Raw genomic sequence first — 26,072 nt, 5'->3', positions numbered from 1 at the left:
GGAAGAACAGCTTCCATCTGAGGCTGGTCCTTTGGGCTGGAGAAGCCAGAGGCAGCACGGCAGAAATGGCCAGGCGTTCAGTGCTCCAGCAGGATGGACCATCCAGGCCTCCTAAAGACCTTGGATTTTTATTCTCTTTTTACCRTGTACCAAAGCATGGCAAAAAAGGAAAGAACATTTTTTTCCTAGAATTCTTCGGGTTTTTAAACATTCTTTTTTTTTTTTTAATCAGAAAATATCAGTATCATCATGCAAAGATCATTTTCTGCAGTGTTTCAGAAAAAAAGATGAAAAGAAGATGTGCTATTTCTGTTTAACTGTAAATTCACACCTGCATTCTGTGTCTGGAAACACCAGGGATGCAGTGGTCCTCTTCCACAGAAAGTGGCATTTTTATTTCTTCTGTTGCAACTTTGGAGGAAACCCGCATGGCCCGGACGCAGTTCAGAGGTACATGTCCAGAGGAGACCCRGGAGAAGGCGCAGAGCTGGGTATGGTCCAGCCAGGGCCGAGACCGAGAGACGCTGTACAGGGGAGTGAGCACCATGGTGATGGGCAGTGACATGGAGCCGGAGAGAGCGAGAGAAGCAAAGCCGTGTCCTGGGGAGCTCAGAAAGCGCTACTGGCAGAGGAGGAGGAAGGAGTTCTGGTCCTCATGCATGCAAAACAAAGCAGCCTCAGCAGGAGTTTGCTCAAGTAGAGACTGCAGGACCTCGGGCTCCTGTTACTGAAGGCTGGCCGAAGAGGATGGTAAACCTGTTCACGTGCCCAAAGGGAGGATTAGATGCTGTCAGGTTGGATGTGTCTTCCTGGCCTCTTCAGACCGTTGTGTCTTCCTTTAACATAGCACCTCTGAGGCTCTCATCCTAACACACCTGGCCTGATTATGGGTGTGTTTATTTTAAGGAAATCAAWAATGACATGTAAAAATCATTCACAYAGTGATGAATTTATCTAGATAGGTCTCCTGAAGGGAGTGAAGTTAATACAGTTAATAATGATTTAAACTTCTTTGGGTTAGCATGACTACCTGTTAGTAACTGCTGGTAATGCCTTTGAACTATAACAATTACAGGGACTTAATTCACACTCAAATCTTTTAAGTTCTGGAGACTAATTCTCAAAAAAAATTCCAAGAATGCAAACCTTGGGCGAGGCTCAGTGCTGGACGCAGATAAAACAGGTCTGACATTTCCGCAAGGATCCTCTCCGAAGGAAGCCCCCTCTCATCATTCAAATGCAGCTGGGGTTATCCGCAGGCCTTGCCCAGCTTTCTCAAGCAGCCAACAGTGCTCTCGCCGCAAGGGCTAGCAGTGCGGGCTGGGGCTTTCTGCAAAGGGAGCCCGTGGCTCCTGGGCTACAGCACAGCATTTGCACCCCGCTGCCCCCTCCGACTGCCTGGGAGCGCTCGCCGGTCAGGGGGGAGTGTGCAGGGGACACAACCACCCCCGAATGGCTCTCACCTGGAGTCGCGTTACCCGCTGTTCCGACAGCTGCCACCCCTAAGTCCCAGCGCCAGCTCCACTTGAATGCAGGAGATGCCCAGCTGTCGTTAAAACAAAACCATGACTCGAAGAGCTTGAAAACGTTACTCACTGTGTCCCAGAGACTCAGAAACAAAAGGCACAGGACAGGAACCCTTTGATTGTGATTGTTTCTGGAAGAGCAGTGTCACCAGCAACGTTGGGCTCCTTGGAGGCTCGCTGGTACTGCCACTTCCCTGGTGGTTTGGCTCCATCAGCCTAGGGCTCGGCTGAGGGCCGTGGGCTGTTCAGATGTGGACATGATGCCCGCAAGAGTACAGCCATCACTAGGGCCTGGGCATGAAACTGTGCTGAGCTTCCAGCCCTCGCTCGTTTTCTCACTCAGCTACAGGTTTTGCCGTCTTTGGCAAGAGACCTTGTGCTCGTCTTGTTTTTAATTTGGGGAGTGAACATGAACAGTTCGTCTTGGGGAAAAAAAATCAGCCGTGGGATGAAGTTTGCCACTGATGCGAAATCATCTGGCTTTCCTCTTCCAAGGGTGAAGAGCCCAAACATTTGGTGCTGCAAGGGAGTTATCTCCGAGAGCCTCATGCCAGCCTGGCATCACGTGGTTACTGACAAAGTTTAATGAAYGCTCTCCATAGGGTGGCCGGGCATCAATACATTTCTGGTAAAGCTTCAAAATAGGGCAAAGTTGATGGGTCAGAACTTGCTTTTCCTTTATTAGGACCATTCATCTACATACAGAATCAAATATTTGCTTTTGGAGTAAATTTTAATTCTCACAAGTCTCGTGTTAAGTGCCAAACTCTTGCTTTTGAAATCTGAAGCCTAGAACGAGGCAGCTGGGGTATTTTTCCTACTTCAGAAGTTGCCTTTGTGTTTTTTCTAGGATTTTTMTAAGCTTTGTTTTCTGAACTAGTAATACGGACAAAAGTAATGCAATAGAGAGCATAATGGCTCTGCACTGTCTTCAGAACAATATCTTTATGGACTCATTCCCTTTTGCAACGGAAATGAGCTTTTTTGACCTGTGTTTTCTGTGGGAGATGTCAGATGAAAGGAAAAAAAAGAGATGTTTGGCTCAGATGCAGTGCTTTTAGCAACAACAGAAACTYGGAGAGAACAGCCAATTGCCTTGTGTTGCAAATAGTAATTTGTTAGTGTCAGTGTATGAGAGCAACGTTTAGTACTTAGTTGCCCCTGCTGACACTGAGCATGCAAGTGATGCCAGTTGGTGCTAGGAAACTGGAGTGGGAGAATGTGAAACAGTTGTTGTCGCTAAGTGTGTTTATTCCTGGTATATAGAGGGCTCATTCTGCTAATAGTTTACTCTCATGGCTCAAAGGATTTTAGACGAGTTCCTCTTGCTTCYCAAAAGTGAAAGTTAGAGGAAAACCAGGCCTGGATTTTCGAGCCTTGGGCTGTGGATGAGGTGTGATTTGTCAAGAGGGTTTTCCTGTGTTTCTAGAGGACGCTGATCTTCCGTACAGCGAGATCCCGGTGCTGGAGGTCGTAACAGCTGGTTGCTTTCATCTCCCCACATGGCATGTTTCCAGACATGGTGCRAACCTCATCAGCTCGTATAACAAAACCAGCTTCAAACTGAGAGGAGTCAGTGTAGGAGTTTGATACAGGCTGTGTTTCTTTTGAGTTGTACCGACGAGCTATTCTTATTTAAAGAAGCTGAAGGTGCAGCTGTTAAAGCTGTGGCATGTCCAGGAGGATTACGTGCCCTGTTAAGAACTGCAGACTACTTGGACAAGAGCAGCACAGTGCTTTGTGTCTTCCTGTCATTTATGACCAGGCACAGGTCACTTAACCTTGTTTTCCTCTCTCTAAAATGCGAATGTCGGTGACTCCTCATACCACGTGAGTATTGCATTGCCAAATTAMTGAGCAGTCCATTGGTATTGTGTCCTGAAATCATCAGGCTAAATTAACTGATTATATAAATTAATTAACTGATTGTATTTATTATTATTTATTTATTTATCTATGTAAATTTAACAACTTCTATTTTTCCTACAGGAAAAAACCAAAGTAATTGAACCGCTGGACTACGAGAACGTGATCCTTCAACGTAAAGTTCAGATCTACAGTGATCCTCTCCGGGACTTGCTGATATTTCCAATAGAAGATGTGTCTGTGAGTTTGTACTGACTACTACTCATGTTTGAGGCTCACTCATCTCCAGTCCTGTTTGCTCTGGAAAATTTGTACTGGTAGCCACATGTTGGTTTTGACTGTTATTAATACACACAACTGAAATGACCCACTAGTGATTTGGCTCCAAGATATTTATTAAAAGYGAGTATCAAGTACTAAAGACCTAGTCTGTACTGAAAGCATTTTCTCCTTTTGCCTGCAGATCTCAGTCATTGGTCGGCAGAGAAGAACTGTCCAGTCTACAGTGCCAGAAGATGCCCTAAGAAAAGCTCAGAGTCTCTTTGTCAAAGAGGTAAGAGCAAAAGTCTCAGCAGCACCTGCTTTCGGTACTTTCTCCTGTAGGTAAGAAGCTTTGCTGCAGCTCATAGGTTGCACATTACCTGTTTTCCCTTATAGCACTAGCTCGTTGTCACTGGTGCCTCTTCTGCAGCGGTTCTTTCCAGTTGGGTTTTGCAAGCGCATGAGACCTGTGACCTTGCACTACCTCACTGGGCTGCAAGGTGCTGGGAGTGGAGCAGGACGGGGGTATGGACTCAGCTGCAGCCTAAATCACCAATCTGTTGTGTACAATGTTGCTTTCTAAGATCATTCCCACAAATACAGTGGAATTATGTCACAAGTGATGCTCATGTTGAATTAGAGGCACCATGCTTCTGAGGGCAGGAAAYTGAGCCTTTCTGAAAGACAGTCCACTCCCAAATAACTACTCATTTTTTAAAGTCTTGGAGTTACATAAATAAAAATCAATATATTGTTTTCTTTCCAGTGCATAAAAACCTACAGCTCAGACTGGCACGTGGTGAACTACAAGTATGAAGAATACTCAGGAGACTTTCGAATGTTGCCATGGTAAGTGTTGCTGTCCCATACTAATATGCYGTAATAGGGCTATGATTTGATCTGGCTTAAGAGAAACAACCTRCCCTGATGTTTCCTTTTTCCTGATGCCTGTCCTGCAACTGGCATCTCCTCCTGAGGTACGTCACACTCCGAAGGTCTGAGAGCTGGAGATCCGTGCTACCGTATCGCTGTTGCTCACAGCCRTGTCAGGGAGCAGCCAACAGTGTTGCAAGCGTGGGTCATTACTTCACATCCTATTAGCAGGCATGCAAACAGCCCCCCTCCATTTGAGGTAGGAAAGGTGTAAAGCTGGGCTGTTTGGCAGGATAAGTAGTGCTGGCAGCATCTGCTCACCCTGAATCGGGAGCCCTGCTGCCCCCTCAGGCTGGCGGTATCTGCGTGCTGGATGCCGCATTCCTGTGTGGAGCAGATCCTATTTACACCCTACGTCACAGGGAAGTTGTAAAACAACTTCAGTCCAGTGGCAGAGTATTACTACTAATGTTGGCAGCGTTGAAGAGTTACGTGCTGTGAAATGCCAGTCCTAGCCAGTCATTCCAGCCCCAAAGCTAATCGGGTGTTTCAGACGAGTGTCTACCKCTCTGATTTCTGATGGACTGTTGTTCTCTCAGCGGTGGCAGCTGTGCTGCTCGCGCTGTCTGTGCTCTGTGCCTGTTTGGAGTGCTGGTCAGACTGCTCACGTGCTGGCAGGTTGTGAATTGGCCCTTCTCGTTAATTGGCTGAAGCGGGTCTGTTCTGAGGATCTTGCAGGGAAGTGAAGCAGCGATGGGGTGTCATTGCTGATCTGATTATATTCAAATTTGTGRATAATCTTGCAGTCTGATACGATTTGGGGTTTTTGCAGGATGGAAGATAGACTGGCATGCTGCTTCCCTGTATTGCACAAATGCAAGTCAGCAAAAACTCTGCAGAATCGGACAATAACATGGGAAAAGGCAATTGTATGCTATTTGTGCTTAACTGCCATGAAGTGCACTCAGAAGTTAGCTCTCCCCAGCTGTACAGGGCTGTAGGTCTGGTGAAATCCTCTGCAGGAGGACAGTTCTGGTGTACTAATAGTCTGCAGTTTGGCTGCTCGTTCTGGATCCAGCATCAGATAATGGGTTCAGAAGACCCTTATTTCCCAGTCTTTAAAGATTAAAATGTATTATGATTTCAGCAAATCCTTTAGGCCAGACAAGATTCCAAGCCATGTATTTGAAGTTGATGAAGACTTTGAAAAGGAGGAGGTAAGTGGATTTTCTTTTCTTTTCTTTTCTCGCTCTCTCTCTTTTCTTTTCTCGCTCTCTCTCTCTTTTTTTTTTAGCTTGTTGAACTATAAGATCTGTTACAGAGCAGATTTCACAATGCAATGTCAGAATACAGTTCTCGGGAATGGCTTTCTGTTGAGATGCTTTGTCCTGGAGATTTTTGGGGCCAAAATTGGGACAGTGCTTTGTTTGGAAGTGTCACAAAATAATCTCTTGGAGCCAAGAGTCTCTTCAATTAAATGGAAGATTAACTTTAATGTTTTTCATGACATTTTTACTTGATATGGTGCAGCAGCAGAAGAGAAAAGAAGGAAGCAAAAAATTTTACTAAATAAGATTCTTTGTGTCTAAAATTAAATGCGGACGAGTTGATTTTCAGCTATACAGTAATGCAGCAATATCAGGGTTGTCTTAAAATGGTTTGTGCTCTGCCTCATAATACACAGTTCTTAATCAGTCACTTATGACATACTATGCATATACTGGGTATACCTGTGTTTGGGCCTGACACACTGTGAAAATAATGCTCTGTGCAAGTATTTGGAGGCATTCACTTCCTCTGGAGGTCAGCATGTTCGTGCTAACCCAGTTGTAGGGGAGATTTTCAGCCCCAGAACTTTTCTGTTTGGGTGAGCTGACAGTTCTGAAAATCCAGGATATTTCAAACCTTGCGGTYGTCTTGGGCAGTAAAGATGCCATGTTTTCCCTGTGTATGTCATATTTTCCCCATCTGCAAAAGAGAAGTAATATTTTTCTGTCTCAGGTACCCCAAGAAGCTTAATTCACAAACTTGACATTAATAACTTTTAGTTTAGGTTATAAAGAGTTTAGCCCAGATGTTTAAATAAGCACAGTGCCAAAATGCTGCTGCTGAGGAACTTACTGAGGAAAAGGGGAAGTTTCTTTCTCCTCAGAACTGAGGRTTTGACAGGGCTCTTTCATGTGCATTTCTAACGATTGCTGTTTATGTCCCAACACTCTTCAGACCCAGATGGCTTTATTACAAATGGAAATGTGTTATCAAGTTTGGCCTTAAATTTCTTGGCTGTTTTGTTGGTTTGCATCACATCATTAACCTGGGCTGTTATCTCTTCAGCTGTATCTCTTTTGGGCTAGAGAGAGCTGTGCAGTATGCTATCAGCTTGCTTCTGAAAATGTGGAAGGACAAAAATGTGCTATCAAAATTTATTGGAAACATTTTTCCTTCTGATCAGTTTCCCAAATACTCCCACAAGTGAAACTTCTGTTGTTCCTCATGGGAGGGCATTCCAAGTGCTCTGGCAGATATTTTGACATGTTTTGGCCTGACCCTATCTAACATATTCTTTTATAACTTCTGTCAGGAAGTTATTTACGTTGGAATTAAGTAATGGAAATTTGAGTAAAAGAAACTTTTTGATGAAAAAGGCTGAACCATTATAACAGAGAAAAAATGGAGTGTTTTAGCCAGGGCAATAAAGCATTAGAAAATTTACTTTGTCATTGGAAGTTTGAAAAGAGAACAGTAAAAACCTGCTATTTGGGATCCAGGGGACAGTATAAACCAGTCCCTTGATAGCTCATCAGCAGAGAGGCCATCTCTGCTATTGACTCCCTAGAAGCAAGCCCAGGGCAAGTTATTTCATCACTCCAAGATCTTGTCTGCCTCCATCTCTAGTGGAGGCTGCAGTTATATATGGATGGAGGGCCATTCTCTCTTTTTGGCACCAGGACTCAGGACCAGTTATTGAAATCCCAGCTCGTATGCCGAGAACAGATTGATTGGGTCACTTGAAACTTTTGATAAATGTGAAAAATTTTTCACATTTCAATTTTTTCACATTTCAGTTGAATTTCAACTATTTTTGAGGAGGGAGAGGTAAATTTAAAATAGAAAGTTGATTTATACAACAACAAATGATGAAATAGATCTGGAGTTCTGTGTTTTGCAACTGGTCAAACAAACCATTTTGAAAATTTCCTACTTCCCCTTCCCCTGATTTTTGAAACACTGCATAAGAACCAACATGTGTTTCCAAATTACAAAATTCCAATGCAGCTCTATCAATCACTTTCTGGTGTAGACACGCCCCTTGTGTCCAAGGGGAACTTTGCTTGGAAGGTCCGGGAGGCAGTTAAGGTGACCTCTTGTTTTGGTCTTCTGCTCTCTTCTAGGATTCCTCGTCACTGTGCTCCCAGAAGGGCGGTGTGATAAAGCAAGGCTGGCTGCATAAAGCAAATGTAAATAGCACGATCACTGTTACGATGAAGGTGAGACTGGTCCCGTGTTATATTACTTAGGAATGGAGCACAGTTCCCCTTAAGTGCAGAGTACGTTCCTAAAGCTAGTAGGAGTGCAGCTGTTGGATTCTGGTTTGGATGGATGTCCATCCCTGTTGCAGAATATCCCAAAGTGCACTGGAAAACCCAGTCTGGAAATAGTCTTAGACCCTTCCGTCCCCAGAATATAAGGCTAATGTACTTCAAATCATGATCAGCAAGTTAAAAAAGTAAAACATGGTCTGATAAATTTCAGATTGTTTTCTGAATGAGCAGCTGAGACCCAGAAGACAAAAATGATTTAAATAACTGAAACAGCTGTCCTACAAAATAGGCTTTCTGAATTACTAGTTTCCTCACTGGTAGGAAATATGCATGGAGACCAGCTTTAAACTTAAATTACAAGTCTTTGCTTTAAAAGCAGGGATGACGTCACTGAGAAGACAGAGAATTACTGACCTGAAAAGCAGCAGCTGCAATGTCTGCTGTTCTCCATTGTACGTAATCTGGCATGACATTGCTCAGATTTTGCAGTGGAAGTTTTTTATAGCTCCACCACRGATTTTTGCTGTGGCAATAAGTCTATCTGTTCTTTTACCATGCAGCTGCCTTGTTATTGCATGAAGAGAATATTAGGTAGTCATGCTCAACTGTGCATCTGAAGGATGGCTGCTGYGAAGCTCTTTATTTTGTTAGTATATTACTAAATCTCGAAAAGCTCWGTTCTGAGGCTCAATTCAACAAGTTATGTATGCACGAGAAGTGAAACAGGACAATTCACGTGCCCAGTTTTAATTTGAGCGTTAAAATGATTCCTGATGAGCTTGAAGGCATAGACAGAATAGAGATTTCTAATTCTCTGCTCTTCTGAGTAGCAAGGTCAAAGAGCTAGCCATTCCTGCCCCGTCACTTCTGGAGGAGCTACTGTATATGTTAAAAGCAGTTAATTACGTGCATGCTTGACCGAGGCCCTTATAGTACTTACTGATGTCCTCAATGCCCAGCATCTCTGACCCAGTGTCCAGAGATGCTGTCTGAGCTACACTGACTTTGCTTCTGTTAATAAGGTCTGTAGAGTCTCTAGTGAAACTCAGAAATCAAAYCACACAAAATCAGTGGTCATTTTCTGAGCTGGCTTGCAAAACACCTCCTAAGGCAGRTGTGAAAAATCTGAGGATTTTGAAGTCTTCAGCCTTATGGGCTCTTTGAGAGGCTGCTGTCCCATGGCAGAAGCAGGCTGGTCCATCCTTTGGGTGCTGACTCTTTCATTGTTGTGAGGTACTGAGCCACTGTGTGAGCAGTGTGGTAACTCACACTGCTGCTAAGCATATGCAGAATGTATTTTGTGGTGAGTCATCCTGCAAGTGAAATGTAATTAGGCTACAGCTGCCTACCTTTATTTCGGAATAACCTTTCTTTTGCAAAGAACTTCCCTGGTTTGGCCCAGCAGTGTCTTGCATTCTGTTTTGAATTAATTGTATGCTGCACTGCACTGTGGCATAAGGATTTTTTCTCTTCTTTCTCTCTGCCGAAATGGACTTCCCTGGTTCTCTAGCTGTCCCTCTGCCRTTGCCATGCTCACAACCAGCATCTGTAGCCTGATCAGAGGGGATATTCCTTCTATTCTTGGGTTTACATTATTCATACCAAATGATCAGAGTCTTGTGACAATTATTTCTGATGGCAGTGCTTCTAAGAGAGGGAATGATAATAGGAATTGTGTTTGCTTCTTGGCTTGGCGTTTCCCTTGAACAGATTCAGAAGTTTGAAATGTTTTAGCATGAAATCCCATACCTTGTAAGAGATCTCAACCCTGAAAATCTAGAGAGAGCTCTACCTGTACAGTGGAAATGCTTTGATTCTTGCAATCCCTCTTGCTCTGGCTTCCTGCATAAATTCTCCTAGTAGTGATCTCCAGCAACTATGAAATACGTGCTGTTCCTTACAGACTGGACAGCATATGGTACTACCTTAATTGCTGCCAAAATGGTCCCCTGAATTATGGTCCAGTGTCTTTTGGACAGACCAGAACCAAAGCAAGTTCATGAGAATAGGTTTGTATTTTTTCAAACAGAAATGTAAGTGTGAATTAGAGTGTTACTTGATTTGCATTCAGGTGCTATGGAGCACTACTTTTGTAAAGATGGAGGAACCTGGAGCCAGCCGAGCAATGGGCTGGAAGCCCTGGGGCTTTGCTTTAGATGACTGAACTTATAATAGCAACAACGACATTAAAATTAAAGATGAAGCAGCAATCTCTCATTAAAAAAAATATTCAAAGTGGTGTATTTGCAATACTCTAGGATCACCAGGGTTTCTTGTTAGGGTATTTTCTCAACAGCAAGAAGGCAGATTCTGAAAATGAGACTGTCTCTAGGGATATRCAAGAGTGTGAATACTTACATGCAAGAAACTTTGTGCTTTTGCAGGTATTCAAGAGGAGATATTTTTACTTGWCACAGCTCACTGATGGCTCCTATATTCTTAATTCCTACAAAGATGAGAAAATATCAAAAGAATCCAAAGGCTGTATTTTCTTGGATGCTTGCAATGACGTTGTTCAGGTAGGTGTGCTTTCTGCATGGCTGTAYGTGGGCTTACTAGCTCTGAGATGGAAATGCTTACTTCAGAAYTGTAACACTGAGAAGTTAAAGCATGGATTCACAAACGAACTCAAAGCTGGTTTGCTCTATCAGGGAATCTGATTAAAAGCCAGGCAAGGAGTTGCATAACAGTGCCATCATTTTGGCCAGACAGGTGACAAGCAGAAGACACTGCTGTCAGAGTAATGGTACCTCATCTGCTTTTTCCCTGCTATTTGCCTTCTCTACCTGGTTACTGTAGGTCTGATGCCTTCTAGGACACCCTGAGATTTGGGGCCAGTATGTAATTGGTATGAATTAGTCTTGTGCACCTTCCTTCTGTTTGCTGCATGCACTGGCTTGTTGTTTCTTAAGTTAGATCCTGATAGGTCCCTGTGCAAATGTGGAGCCCTTTGGRCTTCTTATCTGTAAAGGGCCTGCAAGGTTTTAGGAAGCGCTATATGTATGGGGCTTAAACTTGGGCTTGTTTTGTTATACTGGTAGTGAGGAGCAGCAATGAAGATCTGATGTGCCTTCTGCCATTGCTGCCTCTAAGCTGAAGCTTCAAGTACAGAGTGTAGTGGAACTAGTGCAGGACAGCTTAAATTACRCAGCTGAAGCTGTTGGCTTCAGCATAGGTGAGTCAGAGCTGTGCATTTTCACAGATATTTATCTTTCTGCATACAGTRAAAGCAGTAATGCACATATCTTGGTGATGTACAGGATGTACTTCCCAGGTTGCATCAGATTTTCCTGGGCTTCTCATTGGAAAATGGCCTGTTCAAAGGCCAGCAGATCTCAGAAAATTTGCATTGAACCACTGGCTTTCAGACAGATGCCTGTAAGCATCCTGCAGTGCAACATYACTTACGCTGTTAGACAAATCCAGTTCCTGGCTTCCCTGGATAAATTAAAGGTCTCATGACATAAGAAGGTGCTTCGTCCTGTTTCTCTCAGTGCAGCAAATGTGATTTAGTCTGACTTGCTTCCACTGCAGGGGTAGTTAGCAACCATGGAGCCATGTATTCTTTATTCACAGTCATAAAGCTCTCCGCGATTGCTGCAGGAGAGATCCTGTGTCAAGGAGGATGCTTGTGGTGTTATGATTTTTCCCTATCTTGATATTTCARTTTACGATGTTATTGCTGAGATGAGCCTTGTTACAGGTACTGAGCTGAGTAGTTGAGGAAAGTTTAATACAAAGCTTGCCTTTTYTGTTTGTTTGTTCAGTGTCCTAAGATGCGCCGTTACGCATTTGAACTCAAGACGATAGATAAGTACAGCCACTATCTTGCAGCTGAGACTGAGCAAGAGATGGAAGAGTGGCTGGTAACTCTCAGAAAGATCATTCAGAGCAATGCTGAGAGTTTGGTGCAAGAGAAGAAAGATACTGTGGAATCTGTGCAAGGTCAGTTTATAAATAAATAACTACAGTCASCCTTCTTCAGCAGGATGCAAGGAATATGCCTGTAGGACCATTTCCTTTTATTTCTGGATTGATAGCAAGAATTGTGGCTAATACATGATATCAAGTAAAAGGTCTTAATATAACGTAGGTGATAGTCTGAAAAATAAAAGCGGAAGGAAACATTGACCTCTGGATGGGAAATCCGTGGCACAGTTTCAAGACTTCTGGAAAATTGGCCCTGAGATAAAATTCTGCTTTGGAAAGACCTCGCAGGTTGTAATTGTACACTTTGCTAATAACGTATGGAAAAATATTACTTCTGAGGAACAGAAAAGTCTCCATAAGCTGTTCCTGTGCTATTGTAAGCAAATATTGCAGGATGCTCTCTGGCAGCCGGGGAATAAGATGGCGCTCCTGCAGTTGTCTTGGACATCTGTTTTTTGTGTCCCTACAGATGACGAGTCAAGTACCCAGGGAAAATCAGAGAACATTCTGGAGAGCCTGGAGAGGAGCATGCATCCAGAGCTGATGAAGGTATTATGTTTGCCAAGCTCACTTTCCCAGCTCCATAGCTGGTTCTCTCTCACTTCTATGAAAGGGATTTTCCACATTCTGTAACATTATAAAGGTCAGTTCCAAACTGCTGCTCTGTGGGAGCTGGGCAGGCACCAGATGCTGCTACTGTCTCTAGCACTTCCTCTGCCCAAGGATGAGCTAGGATAACTCTAAGGTTTGGGAATCCCCCACAGATAGCTCCACACTCCTCATCTCCAAGCGTGGGGCTTCTTCACAAAGCAGAACCAGACTTACTGCACGTGTAGGGACATTGTGGTTAGTACTGATCACTCCTGCTCAGCAGGGATGACAGTCCTGGGTGAGACGGCCAAGGGGGAGTTATATGGCAGCTTGTATATGATTCAGAGAGTAGCTGCCTACTTCTGTCTTTTTTCTCATTTAGCAGAGCCACGTCACCTTAGTCACACTGTGCAGTGCTTGTGGGTGCAGCTGGGAAGCCTTGCATCATCTTGCGTATCAGAAGGAGGACCTGCAAAACAYTTATTTTATTTTGCATGTATTCTTTCCAAATACAAATACTTGCGTCTCTGTGGCCAGGCAGTAATATCAATGCTTTCCTTTGTCCTAGTATGGAAGAGAAACAGATCAGCTGAACAAACTGAGCAGAAATGATGGAAGACAAAACCTCTTTTCTTTTGACCCAGAAGTCCAGGTAAACACCTCCTCATTTCTCTCTCTGTAAGAGTCTCCTTGGCATCTTGCCTCCTCTATTCCCTTGCATGGCTGCAGTGTTCATCTGCAGATGCAATATCTCTTTTGGTGGATTGGAGAATAGAAGCGCAGCCCACGTCTCTGCCGAAGAGCGCAGCAAGCAGGATATCTGTGCTTATCTCCCTGGTGTATGAGTGCTGGTAGTCAGTGAGAACTGAACTTGTCTATGCTCAGTAAGTAATTCTCTCTCTCTTTTTTTTTTTTTTTTTAAAAAAAAAAAAAAAAGAAGGAGCGCTCACAACAGTTCCAAAGGTGACCTCCTACAGGCTATGCTGGTTTCTGTATAATACTGACGCACAAATCCATCCTCTGGGTCTTTGAGTTGCACGAGCTCAGTATACCAGAGTATGGAGCAGCGACATTAGGCATGGCCACAGGGGTTTATACGAACAGCCTCAATTTCCACATGTAGAGTGAAAKACAAACTGAAAAAAAAAATACCACATGCTGTTTTCATTGCACTGGAATATGGGTTCACGGGTGATCTGGCTTGTTTTCCTCTCAACTTTGACGTCTTTGCTGACCTCTGCCCAGGCCCAGGTGTGGGATTTCAGTGGAATGAGTTGCGATTGTTAATACACTTTTAGAGAATTGTTCCAAGTTATTCCATTGTTTCTGTTTTTCTTTCTGGCGTGTTTTGGCTTGTTCACACCTGTGAAAAAGAACATTCTGTTTTAACAGGGAAATGTAATTAGTTTTTGAAAAGCTTTCTTGTACATAGCTGGTTTTTCTCTTGGCACTTCAGGATCTTTGCCCCAGGATTATTATCTTCTTTGTGTCATTCAGGAGACTTAGTTTTTTGAAGAGAAATGTTGAAAAGTTTCCTGTATTCTAGTCAGATGGTAAAAGTGGAAATATCCTTCAGTGTAGTATGCAGAGAGTCTAAGGTATCTTTTTTTTTTCTAGCCAAATGAAGGGTTAAACCGACTATGTCCTTTCTGTGCACACAGAGCTCTCTGTTATGGTGTGGTTCAAAGTTAGAGCTGCTGGGACAGTGGACCTCTGAAATCACTGCCCCAGTCAATGCTGGTGTTTATGTGCATGCTTGCATGCCTGGTGCTAAGAAAACAGAGAGGAAGCGTATACCTGCAAGGTAGTTTCCTCCCACAAAGGAAACTGGGAGAGAACAGGAAGACTTTCCCAGAATTGGATTAACAATTGCAGCCTGTTTTGCTGAAATTACTTGATTGTGAGAAAGCAGTGTCCTGGGTTTGGCATGCTGGTTTCTGCAGAATACAAAGGGGAATAAACAGTAGGATTGTGCCAGATCCTCCCTGAGTTATTTGCTGCTATTTTGGGGTGTTTGGAAGCTCTGTCTCCCTAGTGTCCAGGAAAGTAGGTATGGTGAAGACTGAGGACGTGTATCTGACTCGTAGTATTTTGGCTGCATATATGTCTGCTGTCTGAGGTTTATGTTGAGGCACAGGCCAACCATGGGTGTCCTTGGTTAGGAAAGAAGTGATTATAATCGCAGCCAACTCTGCAGACAGTCTTTGCTGTTTCTTACCATGCAGGTTATCGCTGTATTAGAAACACCTTACACTTTGAGAAGTTTGAGATGTTGTTCACAATCCCAACGGCTTGTGCCTTCTCTCTATTTCAGGCACAGGGATCATCTCTTAAAATAGTCAGATCTTCAAAGTGGAAGATACTTTTCTGAGTGTAACGACGACTTATGTTCTTCTTTCTTCCCCAAGCTCTAAACGGTGTTTGGGAAGATCCCCAGGGTAACAGCAAAGCAAGAAGGAACTGAAATCATACTGAGGTTTAGTTTTCTGTGCTCTAAAAACCAGATGGCTAAAAATCGATACATCTTCATGAATTCATGTCCTGAACGCATTTGTATAACATAGCACTCATTTGTGAATGTCTTGTACTTTTTGTACTGCTTAAAAAATTGGTTAAAATAGTATTAGCTGTAATGTTATCCCTTAACATTATTCAGGGTTTTATCTTCATTTTTAATGAGACCAGATTTGTTTGTTTGCTGTCTAGAGGCTAGACTTCTCAGGAATCGAACCAGACGTGAAGCCATTTGAGGAAAAGTGCAGCAGGCGCTTCGTGGTATACTGCCAGGACTTGTCCCTCAATCTCCTCGCTCAGCTCAGCGACAGGTCGGAAGGAGGACCCACCAATGTAAGGAGAGCTCTGGCGTTTCCAGCTTTGTCGTCTTCCTCCTCTTTAGCAACAAAAACCTATGGCAGATTAATCTGCAAGGCTAAATGTGTCCCTTTCTGCYGTGAGCTCTGATGGGACCTGAACAGGCAGAATCTACTGGCCCACAGTTTGTTGCAGGATCTGTCTGCCCTTGTATTGTCATGTTCCAAAAATATATCTGAGGAGGGATCTGTCTCTGTTTAACAGGATGCTGGGTCAGGACATGCCTAGGTCTGCCAGGAACTGGGATTGCTGTGAAGCCAGCAGTTTGGAGGTGTGGGGAGTGGGGAGGGCATGTCTGTGAGTTCTGCGCCCCTGTTAAAATCCTGTTGGTAAATAATTAAGCTCCATCTCCAGACTACTCACTGCTGTGTTTTATTTCGTTTCCCTTAGTGTTATGGAGTTTCCCTATTCTGAAACCTTCTTCTGACTCCCAGCCTGGCTATATTCATGGCCACTTTATTATGTGCATCTGTTGTAGTGCCAATATTGTGCTTTAGCCTAAAAAGCTCTTCCTGAACTTTTCTGAGCCTCAGATGTCTGTAGACAGCAGTCATATCTCTGCTTCTGCTTAGCCTTTGTTCTGCCGGGCTGAACAGACCAGACTCTTCCAGTCGTCTCTGCCAAGATATGTTCCCTATTCTCTCGTCCTGCACTCTCTCCAGCTGGAGTCAACCCTCTGAGCAAGGTAGCCCAGAACAGCAGATAGCATTGCAGGAGAGGCAGAACCACTGGGAGTTCCCAGTCTCTGCTGATGTTACCTTGTCTGATGCCTCTTAGAAGTGCAAAAGCTTTTTTTGTGATGATTTCACTTTGATGCTCACAGTCATCATGGGATCAGCTAGTACAACACACTTGTTCTTCTCAGCCACTCTCAGCAGATGAGTGCTCTGCCCATGGCAGAGATTCCTGTTATTAATCCCTAATCACACCCTGAGCAGGACCTAATCAGCACATTTTTAATATTGATGTAATGCCTCCAAGTTGTGCTGTAATGTCTCAGAAACACTGCAGTCTTATCTTCAGGCCTTCGCTTTTATCTTTACATGGAAGCATGCCTGCGAGGATCTTTGAACTAAAAATATGTGGAATTGTTACCACTTGCATTGTGCTGTGAAGGTCAATAGCTACGTTGAGTTCAGCTTGGTGTGAGATGGCATGCAGAGTGCCTCCTGAAAGGCAAATCTTGCACATGCAGTTCCGTAACAGTCTTGACCTTGTATTTTAGCTCTGTTGAGTGGGAGGTGGTTTATGCTGACTTTTATTCTGTGCCTCAGGGTAGTGACCAACAAACATTTTGCGTGTCTTGGTAGTAGATAGCTGAAGTTGGGCAATGCCGAGCTGATTTACTTTGGGACTGTGACACGCAAAGCGATCTTTAGCATGTGAACATAAACACTCTTTAGTTGAATTCTTTCTCATTGCAAAGAATAAACAGTTCTAACTAGTGGATCAGGGTCATCTTTTCTTCCTGAGCTCGCAGTTTACCATTTACATAAAAACTCCTATGGATTTCTGGATTTCACTCTTTAGAATTCATTGATGATTTTAAAATAACTGTTTAAATTAACTAGGTTAAAATACAAAAAATACAAGAATATGCAACAAAAAGGTATGTATTTGTAAAACAAATTAGTATGCAGTATTTGTAAGAATCTTTTCAAGGTGAAATTCTAGTATACAAAACAAAAGGGATAAACAGATGCAAAAGGCAAACCATGCAGGCAGTGTAATGCATGTGAATATTCTTGAGCCTGTACCATGTATCTTTTTACCACAATACATTCAATCAAATTTCCAGGTGGAGCCCTTTTTTCTAAGCTTGGCATTATTTGACCTGAAAAATAATTGCAAGATTTCAGCTGACTTCCACGTGGACTTGAACYCTCCATCTGTCCGTGATATGTTGCTAGAGAACTCCATACCTGGGGCAGAGGACTCTAAGGGGCGATCACCAGGCGAGAGTCTTGTGCATGGAGTGCCCGAGTCTTGTCTGCGCTACATAAAACGGGTAAAGAACCCACTTTCTCCTTTCAGTTTGTATCTGTGTTTGTCAGTTTGTATCTGTGTTTGTCAGCCATCAGCCTTCTTGATTCATCGTATTCCTTTCACCTCATGAGCTAAAATAAAGACAGATGAATCAAATGGAAAAACAGAAGTCAGCATTTCCCTTGGGCTTCTGTTGTTTTGGGGTTGTTTTGTTTTGGTCAGTGTCTTAAGCTGATTGCCACTCGTGCTCGCTGGTAGTGGTAGGCAAAGCTTCAGCTAGAGGGTCAGCAGCACCCAGAGTGGGTCTTGCGTGGGCTGCGGGAGGGGGTTGTCAAACTGATCACAGCCAAGTCTGGTGGTGCGRGTATGGCATCCAGCTCTCTGACAGCTTGCCATCTGTTTGTTGTAGGGTGTTTTCTCCGTGACTGACCCTCATGTGGAAATCTTCCTGGTGGCCCGTGTGGAGAAGGTGCTGCAGGGCAGCATTACACACTGTGCAGAGCCATACATAAAAAACTCAGACCCGGGGAAGGTATTTGATGGGACTGTGAGGGTATTTTCTTAGTGATACTGTCTGCTGCTCCAGGGAATTATGTGGTCTGGAACATGGGATGTTTCTGCTGCTCTTTAACTTTCTTCCTGGCAAATCCTGGTCTTTATCTATCCTGCTACTTGTGCGGTTCCCAGGCTGGCATCAGCCAGGATGTCCTGGGAGAAGTAAGTTCCTTCCCCTGGAAGGGGGCTTTCAGAAGAGTCAAGCAGCTGGAGTGAAGAGGCCTTTCCCCACTGCACTTCAGCAGGGCAGAGCCCCCTCTGGCAGCAGCAAAGTGGGACAATTCATCCCGTGAGAAAGGGACCACCCTGCCACTTGTTGCACCCCATGTTTCAGATTGGTGCCTCGCTCATTCCCACTGGATTGCCACAGTTGTAGTAGCAGCAGAACATAGGTTTTACCTTTTTCTCTGCTCATCCTGCCTCTTTCATACTCARTGAAGGGTGCTGTGACCATATGGGGGGAACACATGCCACCAGTCCTCAGTGAGAGACCCTGGTGCTGCCTGCGTTAGGCTCTGTGCATGCCCAGCAGAGCTGAGGAAGCCTTGCTGCAGCCCGTAAAAACAGTCCCAGGAAAATCGATGTGTGCCAGGGYGTCTCATAAATGACRGCATTCCCTTTGCACGTTATGTAAGCCTGTATCGGATGAGCCAGTTACAGTCAGATTTGGAAAATATGTTACTAATGCTCTTYTATACCTGGCAGTTTAATGTAGAATCAAGAGGAGTTTTAATATAACTGTGCCTTTTATATCTTTGCAAAAGTGATAAATACACATGATGAAGTGACAGTGATTTTTCTATCAACTGCTTAGGCAATTGTTAAGCTGTGTGTCTGTGAAACTGCATATTGTGGAACGTGGAGAGTTTCTTCTCCCTGGAGAGTGTGACATTCTTTATTCCTTTCCCAGAACAGCGTGGGAGCAGTGGCACATATTGAACTTCCCTCTTATTTTTTGCAGACTGCCCAGAAGGTCCATAAGGTAGCCAAACAGGTATGCAGCCGGCTGGGACAGTACAGGATGCCCTTTGGCTGGGCTGCCAGGTTAGTAGTCTCAAAATGCGCTTTGGCCATTATAAGAGTTGCTGCTGCAAGTTATCTGGGAGGATATCAGGCTAAAAGGGCGAAGAGCCAAGCTGTTGAAGTCAGTGAAGTTGCATGGAGGCAACAGAAGACAGGATCTGACTCTGATTGCTGAAGCAGAATTTGGATTGGCCTGAAATACTCTATCTAGAATTAGAAACAAAGTATTGAAAAGTAAACAGTGCTGGGAAGACAGTAACCTTCCTGCTGACCTGTAGCTACTGATAGCAGGGCAGAACATTCTTGAGGACAAGTTACACCCTCCCTTTCCACTGCGGGAACTGGTGCAGAAATCCCTTCTGGCACCAGCCATTGCCAGGAGGGAATAAGAGTGGAGGACCTTCTGCTCCAGGTATGGCAATCAGCTGAGCTGTGCCTCCCATTTTTGTCTCTGCTTTGATTAAATGTTCTTGGGAATGACTGGAGATAGTGATGCAATTCCCTCACTGTTCTTTCGTTGTGGCTGATAAAAGTACATCTGTGCTAACAGAGGAAGGTACTACAGGTAAGTTCATCACTCCACTGCTGCCTCCTATTACTTCGTTGCTACTTGATGCTAACACAAGGAATAGTAATGACATAGGAACACCAGATGACTATCACACTGGGCTGTGATTTCATGGTGTACAGCTTACACTATGTATTTTTGAGCTGGATTTTCCTGTGACATTTGCTGCTCAGCTTCAGGAGTGTATTTCAGGGAGACAGTTCATTTTTGGGAGCCAGTACATAGCCTCAGCCCTTTTCTAATGATTGTATCAGCCCCATGGTGTGCATCAACTTTGACAGGCTTTGGATTTTTTCTTGCTGGGTAAAGAGCTATGTTTGGAGTCCAAGAAGTTGAGCACCCAGCAGCTTGGTGTTGGGAGCTGTGTCACTCTGCAACCCTAAAACAGCTTGCTTGTGGGCTTCAGAGGTAGTTGTTTGCACAGAAAGGCGAAAGGGATGCTTAACATTCTTACTATACACAGATATCTGCAGTCTTTATATTCAAGGGCAAAGATGCAAGTGTTCATGCAAGGAGTAGTACAATATTCTGCTTTGGGTTCAGGAGGAAGCTGATGTCTGTCYTCAAACTTGTCTTCACTGAGCACTCCTTTCCTGGGATGTTTTCCAAGCTCTGGCCCCATGTGGGGCTGAGCAACCAGGAAAATAGTTTACTACTTGACCTCAGAGGAAGGGGACTGAAATGAGTGATGCCGCGTGCAGTTTTATGCAACAGGCCGAGATCTTGGTGTTGCTTGGTGCTGCAGTGTGTRTGGGGGTCTAAGCATTGAACTGGGATAGGAGAGTGATGGGGACACCTGGAGGTATTCAGAACAGTTACAGGCCAATGAACCTTTCCCCAGATAAAGTCCTTCTGCCTGATGTATCAAAGATCTCAGATGTCTGCCTATTTACCAACATATAGGAAATGTGTCCTGTATTTTTTACAGGCCAGTTTTTAAAGACTCACAGGGAACTCTGGATTCTGAAGGAAAATTCTCCCCTCTGTACAAGCAAGACAGCGGCAAACTCTCAAATGAAGATATGCTGAAGCTTTTAGCAGAGTATAAGAAGTAAGTGTAAAAGACTGGTGCAGAGGCTGAGCAGGCATTTTAATAGACATTTTTAAAAAGTAAGTGTAAGCATGAGAAGACAATTTCTATACTCAGAGTAACAAAAAGCCATACTGATCTTTTCAGCACATGACTTTAAGATTCACATTCTTGTTCCTTTCTCCCTAATGCAGACCAGAGAAGACAAAACTGCAAGTCATTCCAGCCCAGTTAAATATTGTCATCAAAGACATCCCACTAGACTTCACAAGTAAGGATCTTGGATCTGAAAATAAGTACTGATGGTGTTGACCCTCAGATGTTACTGGAAGGGCTTTGCTATTTCATTAGAACAGAGGATCTCAGAGCTGCAATAAGAAATGAGTGGTTCAGCTGACTGCTAAGTCTTTCTGATGAATTCTGTGGAGGGACGGAATCCAAGCACAAAGGTTTTCTTTAGGGGTGCATATACTTTGCAGCTTGGTTGTCACATTCTAAATTTAAAGGAAAYCCCCTGTCTGCTTTTGCTATTACTATTACACCAATCTCATGTAGCATTTTTTKTCTTTAGCACCAGAGGGCTTAACACATGTGGTCAGTATGATTCCTCACTTTGCATATGAGGAAACCAAGACAAAGAAAGACACTTGTTTGGTGTCACCTCCTGCAGTAGCTCTTGTCACAGGTTTTCTAGTCAAGTTCTCTACCTGAGAGGTTTTCTGTCAGTTTTTTTTTTTTAAGGCCATCACTTGGTGTCACCTCCTGCAGTAGCTCTTGTCACAGGTTTTCTAGTCAAGTTCTCTACCTGAGAGGTTTTCTGTCAGTTTTCTTTTTTTTTAAGGCCATCACTTGAGCTGAACTCTCCCTTGTGATGGATGCTTCAGTCAGGTGATATTTGCATGACTTGTATAAATAATAATAATAAATAATAAAAATAATAATTAAAAAAACTTAATAGGTCAAATTCCTGAAAATGCAAGGTGCAAAGCCAGTGAGGAGCTAGGCAGAGCAGTGGCCCCAGCCTAAACATAAACAGTTCATAAGACTTTTGCTTTGCCCAGAACTAAAGTGCCACTTTCTTGTTCTCCTTCCTGCTGACAAGGAGGGCAGGGTCTGATGGTGCCTGCACACTCATCTTTCCTCAGTATTGCTAATGCAGTTGGGGACCACAGATGTTGCATGATCAAGAGGAGAATTTTCTCAAATGACTTCAAAGAGAGTGGGAGAAATCCTGCTGCCTAGTCAACACACATGACCCTCTGGCTGAAGAGAAGTGGGTGCTCAGGAGCAATGGTGGAATTTCAGACACACAGATTTCCTATCACATTAGCTGTACTTACAAGTTTGTCAGACGTGCTGATCTGGGCTTTCCTTCCCTTCTAGATTGTGTCACRGCTTCTTATATCCCTATAAAGCCCTTTGAAAAGAGCTGTGAGAACATTGCAGTTGAAGTGGAGGAGCTTGTCCCAGAAGTTGCCAAATACTGTTATCCCTTCACTGTCTACAAAAACCACCTCTATGTCTACCCCTTGCATTTGAAGTATGAGAACCAGAAGGTTTTTGCAAAGGTGAGCAACCCAGAAAACAGGCTGCAGACAGATGCAGCATGGCCTAGGGTGACACTGAGGATCTGTAGCAACAGCTCATTCTCCTGTTCTCCCTCATTTCAGGCAAGGAATATTGCTGTCTGTATTGAGTTCAGGGATTCAGATGAAGCTGATGCTCGGCCATTAAAGGTGGGTGCCTGTTATTTCTAGGGATCTAGAGTTGCCATTTGCTTGTGGTTGGGTATGGGTACAGGTATGGGTATGGCAGCGYGCCTGAGCAGGACAACAGAAAAACACTGAGCTTTGATGCTGGCTGTTTTAATTTGATTGGGTAATTTACGGTGGTAGGTATCCTGAACCAAGCTTCTAATTTTTCATTCCAGTGTATATATGGCAAACCTGGAGGTCCTCTCTTGATAACAAATACCTATGCTGCTGTGCTGCATCACAACCAAAGTCCGGAATTTTACGATGAGGTAAAAACAAAACAGTGGGAGAACACACATTTGCCTGGATCCTGCAAAGCCAACTGACTCTTTAGGACATCTCTTTTTCCAGGGCTGGGTAAAATGAGGATAAAAATAATCACTAGGTCTTTGTCTCAGCAGAAGGGCTCAGCAAAGCTCTTTCGACTTTCTCAATTTTTAATGCCAGTTTGTTTTCTGCTGTCTTTATTGTCACGCTTTGTGCACTTCAATCACACGCCCCCATTAATAAGTAATGTGCAAATGTGATGAAAATGTTAGCTAGGACTTATCTAAGATGGGTGGAAACATGTCTTGTGTAACTGCATACAACATAACATTTGTGAATTAAAAAAGAACTTAAGGTATTACTCCACAATTAAAAATACAGTCTTATCTATCATGATATCATTTTAGATTAAAATTGAGCTTCCAATTCACCTCCATCAAAAGCATCATTTGCTTTTCACCTTCTATCATGTCAGCTGTGAAATTAATACAAAGACAACAACGAAAAAACAAGACACCGTTGAAACTCAAGGTATGTTCACTGCTTAAATTATTTCTATTGCAGTGTAAGAGTCCAAAATGGAATAAATATAGGGAAAATAAAAATATCAAAAAAAATGATTAAAACAATAGCCTATTTGAGTTTACTTTTTTAAAACAATCTAATATAAGTAGTCAWTCCAAATTGGAATAAAACACAAATGTTTTCAATGTATACTAAAGCTCCTTTTTTTGCTGCAACATGACAACTATTTCATCATGATCTTGACTTGCTTGCATCATCAACGAGCAGCGAGTCTTCTTGAGAGTCAAGTCACCAACAAAAGCTTGGCCCAAAATCAGGGCCTCAGGGGCCGATTCTGCTGACACTGAGCATGTGTAAGTGACTGAGCACACACAAGTCCAGTTGAATGGGACTCTCCTGGCAGCCAGGGTCCCTCATCCTGGTGCACAAGCTTATGCACCTTTTCTGTCCCAGAAATCCACTTCTGAGTTGCTGAGATCATGGTTGTGCTGTGTCTGAATTTCGTTCATGAAGCCTTCAGGTGAAATGTGCTTTAACAAGGCTGACATGATCGATCCCAGCCTAGTTGAAGCCACTTGCTCAGCTGTGGGTTGGACTTCCTCAGAGTGAGACACAGCTCTTATTGGAGCTTGAGATAAACATACATCGCTGTGGGCGTACTAACTTTGGACCGTTGATTGCCTCCACAGTGGGATAYGCCTGGGTCCCACTGCTGAAGGATGGACGGATTATCACCTTGGAGCAGCATTTGCCTGTTTCATCCAACCTTCCACCTGGCTACTTGAGTCTTGGAGACACAGAGTCACGAAGGGTAGGAAGGTCATTTAAAACGAGCCTTAACATAACAGGGAGAAGAAAGCTGAGCTTTTGTACCTCTGTAAATTCTGGGCTTGTGTTTGTGTTGTGTACCTTTTTAGCAGTAACCTGTTCTGGGAAGCATCCCTGGGATGCATGGTTGGAAAGATTCCTACTGCAGTGAAGCCCCTGGAGCTTCCAGTTCTTAGGGGTGGGATATAGGACACTTTTATTCTGCTTTCCGTAGTTAAAAGGGTTGCAGAGACTATTTTTTGTGACTGTACAGACTGGGTGGTTGCATGTTGTGTGCAACACGTGTGTTGCAGCTACACAGCACTGGTCTTTGCATTGGGGAGTGTCCTGTTCCTCCACCCCAGGCAATGCCTTCTGACCAGGCATCTGTTTGCATGAAGCTACTTTCTCGCCACAATTTGAAACCAAATACCTTAGTGTTGTCTGTTCTCAGCAGTCCAGTGTGGATGCAAAGTGGGTGGATGGAGCAAAGCCGCTGTTTAAAATCAAAATCCATTTGAACTCCACCATTTACACCCAGGTAAGTTGAGCACCTCGTTCTTAAAGTCCTCCGACAAATGCAGAGGAAATGACTGCTGAATCTCTGCTCTGCTGTAGGGGCTGTGGGAAAGGGGTACCTGGGTTTGTACCCAAGCTGGGAGCAGCGCTGAGATATTTCTGTAGCAGCAGAGCTGGGATCGCTTCCAGGGAGTCTGTCCTTTGTGTGGAAGTGATAAGGTGGTTGTGTGACAGCGCCCTGGGAGGAGAGGTTGGTGTTTTCTTGGTCGATTGCACTGTAACTGGCAGGACCAAGGAAACCTTTGAGCAAAAGGGATGCTTAGATGATGCAAAAGAGTGAAGAGCTCCTGGAAGATGGGAGGTTTCCCTAGGTGTTAGTCTGTTCACTGAATTAAGAGAAAAAGTTTTCTGACAACATCACACACTTTTCACAAGAAAACGGAGCCCTAATTTCCGTTTAAAAACAGTTTAGGCAGTTTTGCCCAGTCATTGTGTGCAGTGCTGCCTTACAGTGGTGATGTACTTCCCCAGCCTTCCTGTGAAGTGCAGCAGATATCCCCCACGCATGCTCTGGGCACCTTCTATCTGTACTGCCCGCAGGGGAATGCCCTTGGCAGGGCTCCTTGTACTGTGCTAGATGGAATCAGCTGCATTTACATTCACTGCAACTTGTTTTCGGTGTTGTCTAAGCCTGGCTTGGGGTCTTACGGATTCTGCACAGTACTGAAAGCAGCAAGATAGTCCCACTTCCCTACAAATGATGTTCCCAGGTGTTTTTGCAGGATTAAATAACCCAATAATAAAATTTAAGCTTGGAGGAGGAGGGAGAGGAATGGACAAAAACAAGAAAGGAGAGAGAGCCTCAGGTGAACTGCAGGAGATTGGCAGGGCGGACAGGGAGGCAGTCTCAAAGAATCGCAACTAGGAAAGGAAGGCTCCTGCTTTTCCAAGGCACTTTTGAACAGGGTCAGGGCTCAGGATAGTGCATGCAGGAGAGCATTTTAACAATGGTGGCAATTTTGTGTTTAATCTTGGAATTAATTGGGAGCTAGAGGATAAGCGGTGACAGGTAACCTTGGAAAAGGCTGGAAGCAGTACTGTAGTACGGAGAGAAGGCATCTAGGGACCAAGGCAGAGCCGTGGGTAGTGAGGCGAGGATCACTAGGGACGTGGCCCTGGCCTGCTGCTGCAGAGATGCAAGGATTTGCAAGTAGTAGCTGTAGAATAGGGTGGGCTGGCAAAGATGAAGCTGCTGCACTGAACTTGCTTTTCATCTTTTCCAGGACATGCACTTGCACAAATTCTTCCAATACTGCCAGCTGGTTCAGGCGGGAGCTAAGGAAGTCCCCGGAGAGCTTGTTAAATACCTAAAGGTGAACAGTGCCTTTCAGTGGGCTTTGTTTATGTTTCTGTGGCCTATCAGACCAGACCCCTACACATATAGACACATGCATTCCCTGCAGCATTCCAAGACTGCTGCATTCTGCAAAATCCTTACCTCCTGCTTTGCTTACTGACACGACTGCCCGCTGTTTGTGTGCTGCTTCCTGCTGCCTTTCACAGGAGATACAAACAGGT

At 44.0% G+C, this 26,072-nt stretch overlaps 1 protein-coding gene across 1 annotated transcript in view; it reads left to right on the top strand.

Moving 5' to 3' along the window:
• The first annotated feature begins 428 nt into the window (after window positions 1-428).
• The window catches only part of DOCK11 (dedicator of cytokinesis 11), a 66,867-nt gene continuing 41,223 nt past the window's right edge, over window positions 429-26,072 (top strand). Inside the window, exons 1-23 of the mRNA XM_085325526.1 lie at window positions 429-491; window positions 3,516-3,632; window positions 3,856-3,945; window positions 4,420-4,502; window positions 5,674-5,743; window positions 7,919-8,014; window positions 10,453-10,587; window positions 11,836-12,013; window positions 12,468-12,547; window positions 13,158-13,241; window positions 15,296-15,436; window positions 17,259-17,468; window positions 17,856-17,978; window positions 18,963-19,045; window positions 20,521-20,643; window positions 20,817-20,893; window positions 22,006-22,190; window positions 22,293-22,358; window positions 22,553-22,645; window positions 23,051-23,174; window positions 23,858-23,979; window positions 24,430-24,516; window positions 25,778-25,867. Coding sequence (XP_085181652.1) covers window positions 429-491; window positions 3,516-3,632; window positions 3,856-3,945; window positions 4,420-4,502; window positions 5,674-5,743; window positions 7,919-8,014; window positions 10,453-10,587; window positions 11,836-12,013; window positions 12,468-12,547; window positions 13,158-13,241; window positions 15,296-15,436; window positions 17,259-17,468; window positions 17,856-17,978; window positions 18,963-19,045; window positions 20,521-20,643; window positions 20,817-20,893; window positions 22,006-22,190; window positions 22,293-22,358; window positions 22,553-22,645; window positions 23,051-23,174; window positions 23,858-23,979; window positions 24,430-24,516; window positions 25,778-25,867 — 2,520 coding nt within the window. The remainder of the gene's footprint in view (window positions 492-3,515; window positions 3,633-3,855; window positions 3,946-4,419; window positions 4,503-5,673; window positions 5,744-7,918; window positions 8,015-10,452; window positions 10,588-11,835; window positions 12,014-12,467; window positions 12,548-13,157; window positions 13,242-15,295; window positions 15,437-17,258; window positions 17,469-17,855; window positions 17,979-18,962; window positions 19,046-20,520; window positions 20,644-20,816; window positions 20,894-22,005; window positions 22,191-22,292; window positions 22,359-22,552; window positions 22,646-23,050; window positions 23,175-23,857; window positions 23,980-24,429; window positions 24,517-25,777; window positions 25,868-26,072) is intronic.

Source organism: Rhea americana, unplaced genomic scaffold, assembly GCF_003343005.1.
Source record: "Rhea americana isolate MKP2758 unplaced genomic scaffold, rheAme1 scaffold_98, whole genome shotgun sequence".
Lineage (NCBI taxonomy): Eukaryota > Metazoa > Chordata > Aves > Rheiformes > Rheidae > Rhea > Rhea americana.
This window is presented reverse-complemented; position numbering and strand designations above follow the sequence as displayed.